Source organism: Tenrec ecaudatus, chromosome 11 (genome assembly GCF_050624435.1).
Source record: "Tenrec ecaudatus isolate mTenEca1 chromosome 11, mTenEca1.hap1, whole genome shotgun sequence".
In the NCBI taxonomy this organism is placed as follows: domain Eukaryota; kingdom Metazoa; phylum Chordata; class Mammalia; order Afrosoricida; family Tenrecidae; genus Tenrec; species Tenrec ecaudatus.
The window spans coordinates 665,930-675,024 of NC_134540.1; the positions used below are offsets into that span (position 1 = coordinate 665,930).

General features: G+C 58.2%; 1 protein-coding gene across 1 annotated transcript; it reads right to left on the reverse strand.

Annotated features, from left to right (window-relative positions):
* Window positions 1–498: 498 nt before the first annotated feature.
* Window positions 499–8,891, reverse strand: CCNA1 (cyclin A1). The gene is made up of 8 exons (XM_075563573.1): window positions 8,727–8,891; window positions 5,850–6,078; window positions 5,639–5,766; window positions 4,772–4,995; window positions 3,828–4,032; window positions 2,460–2,573; window positions 1,630–1,763; window positions 499–550 (listed from the first exon to the last, which is right to left on the reverse strand). The coding sequence occupies exons 1-8, from the start codon at window positions 8,889–8,891 to the stop codon at window positions 499–501; spliced, it is 1,251 nt and encodes a 416-aa protein (XP_075419688.1).
* Between the last annotated feature and the right edge of the window lie 204 nt (window positions 8,892–9,095).

Here is a 9,095-nt window from a genome sequence, read left to right on the forward strand (position 1 = left end):
TGGGCAACAGGCAGATGGTGGGAGGCCTTGATGACACAGCCAAGTCACTGTGGCAGCCGGAAGGTCGGACAGAGGTCCACATCCATCAGGTGCCTCAGCAGACTTGCTCTACTTGGAACTGGCGCAAAGGAGGCTGGTTTGGTCTCGGTGTGACGAGGAAGGAGAAGATCTCACTCAAGTCAGGGGGCTTCCCTGGGACAAGTCCCCCCAGCACTCGCTGGATTCAGATGGAGACCCCACCCTGTGCTGGAGACGTTGAGTTCCCAGCCTGGCCAGCTGTGCTGACTAGTAAACATGCCAAACACAGGGTCACAAAGCAAGCTGTTTACTGGTCCTAAAACGTCAGACTATATTACAAGCTAATATTATAAGTCCAGGAAACCAGACCTAAATTTACAGGAATCTGTCTTGCCGCCCATCTGCCTTGACCTCTGAGGGGCGGCCCGAGCTGCTGACCTCCAGGCCCGCACCCGCATCCCAGGGAGCAGAGGTCCAGCCTCACTGCAGAGGGAGCACTGCGGGGGGCTCCAGGAGAGACACCTGCAGGTACCTGGAAGGAGAGTGAAGTGTGTGCAGTGGAACCCTAAGTCTACAGAAGGCTGCCTCTTTGCTTTACCAAAGTGGGGAGCCACCAACTCCCAGTGCTGCTGTTGGAGGGGCACCGGGCTGTGGAGACCCAGCCTCCATCTGATTCACGGGGATCTCGGGTGACCCCACAGGTCCCGGTCCCCTAGGCTGCCATCACTATGGGGGTCAATCACCAACTTTTCTCTGGTGCAGCCCCTGGCTGGGTCGAATCCTAACCCTTCAGTCTGCACCTGAGGGTGTCACCATGTGCATGCACCTATAAGGGCTAGCCCTCAAGGGCCCACTGGGCCGCTGGGAGTCCTGCTGTGTGCCGGAGTTCTTATTGGCTCTGGTGTACGATTCTGGCTCTTCCTGAGCCCGTAGCACAGAGCAGAACTGCCCCAGAGGGCTTCTGGACTGGCATTGCTGCAGGGCAGACAGCAGGCCTTCCTCCTGCAGAGCTGCGGAGGAGTGGCCTCAAAAGGCCACCGAGGGCTTGACTGCTGCACCACCGAGGTCTGTGACTGAAAATCCTATGGACTGACAAATTACATTTCAAGGCTTCTCCAAATGGATTTCCTGGGCAACTTGACTTTTCCAGGAGCCCTGGTGGTGCAGTAGGTTGTGTGTGGAGCTGCTAACCACGAGGCCAGTGGTTCAAAGCCACCAGCCGCTCTGTCGGAGGAAGAAGAGGCCTTCTGTTCCCGTAAAGCGTTACAGTCTGGGGAACGCACCGTGGGGGCAGCTCCACCCTGTCCTTGAGTCAGAATTGACTGAAAGGCAGTGAGTGACATCTCCAGGGGTTCTAACTATAAGGTTGATTCAAACCCACCAGTGGCTTCTGTGGGAGAAAGACACCCCGCAGCCCACAGGGCAGCTAGCTGTACTCTGTCCTGCAGGGTAGCCACCCCGCCATGATCGGACACCAAGGTCCCGAGTTTGGAGCTCGTCTGCTTGTTTGTTTTTACTTTTCCAGGTGGGCTTGTATTATTTGCAATGCTGACTGGCTATAAGCGACTCAGTCTAGGCAGGGAGCCCGGAGAGAAGGTTCTAGACACTCACTTTGGGGCCTTGTATTTCTCGCGGATGGCCTGCTGAGGCCGCTGGGGCATGTCCAGGCAGGTTCTGTGCAGCTCGTTCAGGCATGGCACAATCTCATGCAGGGAGTAGCCTGTGAACGCGGCCAGGGTTTCTGGCTAATCGGACAGATGGATGGACAGACAGACAGAGACAGAGGGCAGGAGAGGGAGGGTGCTGTGTCACTTCAACATCCAGACATAAAACTGAGAGAAGGGGGCCTGAGCTTGACTCAAAAGCAAAGAGAGCAAGCCCCCTCCCCCGTCTCTCGGGGACCAGACTGGCCAGATGTGCGCATCCTGAGTGGGGTCTGATGCAGGGCACCACCCTCCGAGCACTTGGCATTACTGTGTGTCCAGATGCTGCGATTTTCCAGGTGGTGCTCTGGGTTGTCTGCTGGTTTGAGGCATGTGTCCCATCTGATGGGCCCCTACTGTGGCCCCAATGGGAATAGGCTGTGGGGGGCAGTGGTGGTGGTGGTTCGGGAGGGACTTGGGGGCTGGTTAGTGGTATTGGTACTCAGTGGTTGGTGGTCAATGGTTGGTAGTGGTGGTGGTTCACTGACGATCAGTGGTTATGGGTAGTCGGTGGGTGGTGATCAGTGGTTGTTCACTGGTGGTCAGTGGTGGGTGGTGCTTGAAATGACGGCCTATCAGCAGCTGAGCACTGAAGTGTCGACCCCCTCCCCACAGGGCTCCTGTTCCTTATTTACTGCCCTCCTACCCCCCACCTTTCTTGCAAGAGGCGGCTTCTTCTTGAGGCTCTAGGTGAAAGACTTGAATTCCAGGCTGGGGTGGTGGTGGTGGGAGCCTTACCCAGAAGTGCTTGTTGACCGTGTAGTTGGCCAGGCAGTAGGCTGCGGCAGCGATCAGTGACGGGAGGTACTTCAGGAATGGGTCAGCTTCCAGGAGGCTCAGCTCTGCCACGTACTATGCACAGGACAGAGGAGCTCACTGGACCAGCAGACCTCGAGCTCCAAGGAGAGGTGGTCATGCCAAGGGGACGCTGGCACCCCATGTGAGACGTGGGTGGCTGGGGGCCTTCAAACCCTCTGTGGGGAAAGTCGTCCTCTTGCCAAGAACCTGTATCTCAGCCCACACACCACCCAGCAGTTACTGGAGTCGATCCTGACTCGGGGCGCCCCATGGGCATCGTGGTAGAGCTTCACTCCCTAGGTGCTCGGGCTGAACTGTGCCCCCAGACACCCCCCGGTTGTAGCCCCATGGAAGAGTGCTCTCCATCAGGTGACTGAGGCAGGAAGTACAGGTGTGCCTCAGAGTCCATCTCTTTGAGGCCCTTTGTCTAGACAGAGTTCAGGGGGCTCCCAGGAGTTCCCAGAACAATTGTTATCTTTTCATCCCATGTCTCAGCCCCCAGCATTAGTACCTGCTCTCCATGGTGGTGGAAATGGACCCCAGTGGCCAATTGCTGCCTCTTGACCTTGTCTGTTAGGGTCAGATGGTCACTGACTGCCCTGGCACCATCTCCGAGTCCTGACGACCCCCTGGCACAGAGGGCGCCCGCCCACAGCATTTCCCAGGCGGAGCTTAATGGGAACAGATGGTCCGGGCTTCCTCCATGGTGGGTTCGAACCACCGACCTTTCTGTTAGCAGCCAAGCACGTGACTGTTCACCACCACGGCCCATGAAGGTGAGCCAAGCTCAACCCCTGCCCCTGCCAGCAAGCTGATTCCACCTCACTACTACCCTGTGTAGGATTTCCAAGGCTGTCAATCAAAATGGGAGCCGACAGCCTCATCTTCTCTGGGTGTGGCTGGTGGCCTTGACCTGCCGACTCAGGGCTTAACCCACAGCACCATCAGCAGTCCTTCAGGTGAGAGCAGACTCAGGTTCAACTAGTCCGTTCTTAGCAGGGAGCTCGGCTGGTGTCGTGGGTTACTTGTGGAACTGCTAGCTCCAAGGTTGGTGATTCAATCTCACTGAAGATTTGCCACCTCAGAAACCCACTGGGCAGCTGTACTCTGTCTTGGCGGACCTCCAGGAGTTGGAACCGCTGGATGTTTGTTGGATGCTGCAGCCGGGCTCCGGGGCCTGACTGTGGCTCACTACCGGGTGGCCCAGTGCCAGCTCGGCCTCCAGTCCAGCAACAGACACCCTGCGAGCCCAGCAGGGGTGCTAGGAGCAGCCCCCACCCTCCTTGGTGGGTCGGGTGGGCCGCCTACCTTGGCCAGGTTCTGTGTGCGCATGCAGACCCCCTGCCTGCGCAGGTACTGCAGGAGGAACTGGTTGGTGGTGGGGACGGTCAGGTCGAAGGCCAGCACCTTCAGGAGCAGGTGCTCCATGCGCAGGAGCTGCCGCTTGCTGTAGGTGTCGTCGGTGATGTAGACAAGCTCGTCCACCTCAGGAGGGTAGATCTCTTCGTACTTCCTGCGGGGGGTGGGGGGAGCCAGTGGGGGGCAGCGCCACAGGCTGCACGCACAGGAGACCCCCGCTACCCGCTGGGTGAGAGCAGCTGCCATTCACCCCCCACCGGTGGGTGTCCTGGAATTCTCAATGGCCAGTCACAGCCAGGATGGCCACCGCACAGCACTGGGAAGCGGGGAGGGGCTGTGCGTGTCTGAGGAGCTGCTACAGTCAAGAACAGGAGGGTGACCGCCCACTGCCCCTGAGTTAACTCCGGCTCAGAGCCACCCTGCGCGGGACAGGGAAGAACTGCCCCTGTGCATTTCTGAGACTGTAACTCTCTATGGGAGCAGATGGCCTCCATTTTCTCCAGAGGAGCAGCTGGTGGATTTGAACTGCTGACCTTGTGGTGAGCAGCCCCATGTGACCCACTGTATGACCAGGGTTCCTTGAGTGCTACAAGGACATCGCAGTGTGCGCCCTGGTGGGCAGTGGTGGATCTGCTGGCTGCTAGTCAGAGGGTGGCTGGTTCCACTGGCCCTAACGCCCTGTTGCGTTCTGCTCTGTCCCTTGCAGTCACGGGGGCCGGACCACGCACTTCCTGCTGTGACTGCCACAGGAGCATTTTCACAGGCTGAACGGGGCTGAGTGACAGACCCAAACCATCGAGTCGATAGGCATTCTGCAGCTGTCATCTTTCTCTCTTGGATCCTCTGGTGGATTTGAACCACCCGCCTTGTGGCCAGCCGTGGGGGGCACTCACGAGGCCAGCAGGATGGCGGCTGTGCCCACCAGCTGCAGCTTGCCACGCAGCACGGACATGCAGGAGAGGAAGCGGTCCAGGAAGTTGACGGCCAGGTACAGCGTCTCGGCGCACAGCTTGTACTCCTCGGCCACCTCCACCAGCCAGTCCACCAGGATGGCACGCATGCCCGCCGTGATGTCCGGCTGCTTCCGCATGTAGTGCGCCTTGGGCCGGTGTCTCAGCTGTGGGCAGAGGGCACCGGGAGTGGGTTTCTGCAGCTCTTCCAGGGAATCAGAACAAGCACCAGTCTCATCTATAATGATGGCAGGGGGCAGACTGGCAGCTGCCATCAATAACAGGGTTTGGGGCCAAACAGGTGAGGGCAGGGCCGGCCAGGTGAGCTCCAGCTCAGCGCAGAAGCTGCCATGTGGCGCAGGAATCCGCTGGCACCTCTTCAGGCCTTTGTGTCACTGGAAAGCCAGCCGGCCGTGGTGGCCCAGCAATCAAGTGCTTGGGTGCCAGCCCCAAGGCTCTGGGAGAAAGGAGGGGTCAACCCCACCCATAAAGACAGCCACCTGGGAAGCCCCCGGGCAGTTCTCTTCTGTTTCCAGGGTGCCCCGAGTGAAGACAGGCTGTCACACCCACAGCAGGAGGGCAGATTCGGCTCTGGACACCCCGAAATGACATGAGGCACTGAACCCAGAGCCAGACCCTCTGCCAGCACAGGGAGGAATGACTTTGGGGGTTTCTGAGGCTGTGAATCTGTACCGGAGCAGACAGCCCCGTCTTTCTCCAAAGGAGAGCCCCATGGGTTGGAAGCACCTCACCCGCAGCCCCACCAGGTCCCTTGGTTACATGCTGTTGGTGCTGCATTGGGACACTCACTTCAGCCTCTCGGAGGTACTGGTGTATCTCCTCGGAATACTCTGTCACGTTGACCATGTCGCAGCCCAGCTCAGGCACGGAGTCTTCGGGCTGTGAGTGGACGGAGGACTCGACCAGCATTGGGGACACTGCAGAATCCAGCAGCCAGAGAAGTCCCTCAGCCACAGTCCCTGCCGGCTGCTGGTCCCACCCTCCTCTAGGTGAGCCCTACCTGTGCTGAAGTCCAATAGGAAATGGAGGTCTGACCTGTGGGAGCTAGGGTCCACCTGGTACACCTCTGTGCACCCGGCACGGCACCCCGCATCCCCCAGGTCAGGGTCGTCCATGTAGATGTCGAACCCATGCTTGGGAGGCATGTGGAGGGCCAGGTCAGGGGGCTTCTTGCCGGCAGCAGGAAAGGCATTTTCTGGGCCAGAGAAGTACCTGAAGGCGGTGATCCCCTAGAACACAGTGAGTTTAGGGTGAGGGGCCACCTCTGGATCCACGCTGCTTTGGGGAGCCCAAGCCAGTAGGCAGGGATGGGGGCCGAGGAAATGAATCCTAAACAGAAATGACCCCTGTGCTCCGGGAGCTGTGTGTGTGTGTGTGTGTGTGTGTGTGTGTGTGCTGCAGACACACTCCCTCAGTCACACACTAAGCCTCGTCAGGGCGCCTTCAAAGAAAAGTCCAGCCAAAGCAGTGGCTCCCAAGGGGCTGCTCTGGGTCAGTTCCAGCCCAGGCAGCAAGGCCAGCACCGAAGACGAGGAGTACAAGCTGTGCGCCGAGACACTGTACCTGGCCGTCAACTTCCTGGACCGCTTCCTCTCCTGCATGTCCGTGCTGCGTGGCAAGCTGCAGCTGGTGGGCACAGCCGCCATCCTGCTGGCCTCGTGAGTGCCCCCCACGGCTGGCCGCAAGGCGGGTGGTTCAAATCCACCAGAGGATCCAAGAGAGAAAGATGACAGCTGCAGAATGCCTATCGACTCGGTGGTTTGGGGATCCCCAAGGGGCTATCTTGATAGATTTGCCCCAGAGGATTTAGGAAGGACAGGAGGACTGATTCCCCAGAAGTTTTAAGAAAAGCCAAAGCTGCACTGGTGAGGAAAAAGGCCCGGGAAGTTGTGTCGAGCAGTTCTTCTTTCCCATCCCAGCAGCACACCCTCTGTTCTTCAAGGGCAGTGGTTCTCAGCCTGTGAGAACCCTCTTTCACAGGGGTCGCCCGATTCATAACAGCAGCAGAATGGCAGTGATGAAGTAGCAATGAAAATAATTTTATGGTTGGGGAGTGGAGAACCCCTGCTCAAGGGTCACAAGGCTGTCCTGTGAGGCCTTTGTGTGGAAACCTCGCCCTCACCCTCAGCCCAGCCCAGTTCCTGAGGCCCTGGGGTGAGGTGGAGGCAGGGAGACATCACTTGGGCCTGATTGTTGCATTCTCCAGATAAACCTGACAGGGCTACCTGAGGTCGGTCATGTCCACGTCACCCTGTGCACTTGGCCACCTGCTGGTGAAGATCCAGGATTGCAGCCATCAGTACGGATGAACACTCCATGGAAAGAAGACCAACAGCCTCACCAATGGACCAGTGAGTAACCAGCACGATAAACAGAAAGTATTAAACTTGTCAACGATTTTGCCTCGCTGGGTCCACAACCAATGCTCACGGAAGCAGCAGTCAGTAGATCAAAGGACACATTGCATCAGGTACATCTGCTGCAAGACCCCCTTTACAGTGTTGAAAAGCAAGGATGTTACATTGAGGCGCCAGACGCACCTCTCCTAAGTCATAGTATTTTCACTCGCTTCATACGCATGTGAAAGTTGGATAGTGACTAAAGACGACATAAGAAGAATCGATGCATTTGAATTGTGGTCCTGGAGAAGGTGACAACGCACCATGCATTGCTCAAGGACAAACTGGTTTGTGTTGGGAAAAGTCAGGCCAGAGTGCTCCTTAGATGAGGGATGGCGAGACTTCGACTCAAGAATTGTGGACGTGTTGTTAGGAGAGACCAGTCCCTGGAGAAGGACACCATGCTTGGTAAAGTGGAGGAAGGCTCTCAAGGAGCTGGATGGATGGATGGGCTCCGGCACAGGAACAATTCGGAGGATGGCACAGCACCCAGCAATGTTTCCTTCTGTTGTGCTGGGCTTGCTGTGGGTGGAGCCGCTTCGGTGGCACTAACACCACCTCCCCCGATGAGCTCGAGTGCTGGGCGTGCAGTAGCAGCTACTGGAAGTTGGCAGTTCACACCACGCAGAGGCTCCACTTAAGAGAGGCACGGCCCTTAAGCCCGTTGTGCCTGTAAACCCTGCGGGAGTCCCCTAGCACAGGGCCCTGTGACACACGCCACAACCCCTAATGGCAATAACAGGCAGTCTGGTCCTTGAAGCCATTGTCAAGTATGACCCTGAAGGATCCTATCAGTCCAGGCAAACTCATGTCCACCCAGCCAAGGGGGTCAGAGTGGCCGACAGGACAGTCAGGCTGCCCAGGTGGGTTCTACAGGAGCAGACAGCCTCCTCTTTCTCCCGAGAGCAGCTGGTGGATTTGAATTGCCGACCTTGAGATGAGCAGCCTGACCCGTAATGCACTGCACTAGCCGTTGGGTTCCAGCCCACGACCTTACTAAGTTTACACATGCAGGACGTCCTGCATCAGGAAGGTGCAGGCTCCATCCCTCGGTCTGTCCTGAATGCGTAAACTGGTCCTGTGTTCATTCTGACATCCGCAGTCACACGTCTGTGAGGACCTAGCACACCACACTTTCCTCTGGGGAGGAGTCGTTACAGACACATCTGCGGACACACAGACACGCCTTCAACATAGAGACACGCTGCTCTCCTGAGGAGGGTGGGGGTGTTTGCATGTGCATAGCACCCATTGTGGGTGACCTGCCTCAGACTGTAACCATGCCAATTAGAGGGGGGGGGTTGTCCATAGCAACAGTCTGCGGGTTGGCTTCTGGAGACCCTGTCTAGCCCCATTGCCTCCATGTTGGGCAAAGTGACCCAGATGATTCTGTTTCTCCCTGAGATACCCCCGGGGGCCAGCTATGCTGTTTGTGGGTGCAGTGCCCACATCAGAAGGGCACCCAGGGCCCTGGTCACCTGGCTGCAGGCCCTCCGGAACTGCCCATTCTCGGTGAGCACCCCCAGCACGGTCCTCGGTGGGGGCTCCTGGACCAGCTGCATCCTGCTGACCATTGGACAGGCCTCTTGTGCCCCGGCCACAGGCGCCAGGACCACATCACTCTTGGCACCGCTGCGCCGCATGGCCTCTTCTGCACCAGCTGCTGGGGTAGGGTACAGACAGGGGGCTCAGGCCGGGCATACTCTGCTTGCTCTGCTGGACCCCGAGGATCTCAAGGTGGCTTGATCCCCAGGCGCTCTGCAGACTGGGCAGACAGTGGCACCCCTTCCACCTGGGGTGGCAGGCCCCAGAGATGGGGGTGCAGCTCTATGCGCCCCCAGTCAGTC

What these genes read in the sequence shown, in the direction of transcription:
- CCNA1 (XM_075563573.1), bottom strand. Translation starts at nt 8,891, where the DNA reads ATGCGGCGCAGCGGTGCCAAGAGTGATGTGGTCCTGGCGCCTGTGGCC. An exon ending in GCCGCCATCCTGCTGGCCTC is followed by an intron (nt 4,033 to 4,771) that starts GTGAGTGCCCCC and finishes CACCCCCCGCAG; the next exon opens with GAAGTACGAAGAGATCTACC. An exon ending in GCACACAGAACCTGGCCAAG is followed by an intron (nt 2,574 to 3,827) that starts GTAGGCGGCCCA and finishes TCCTGTGCATAG; the next exon opens with TACGTGGCAGAGCTGAGCCT.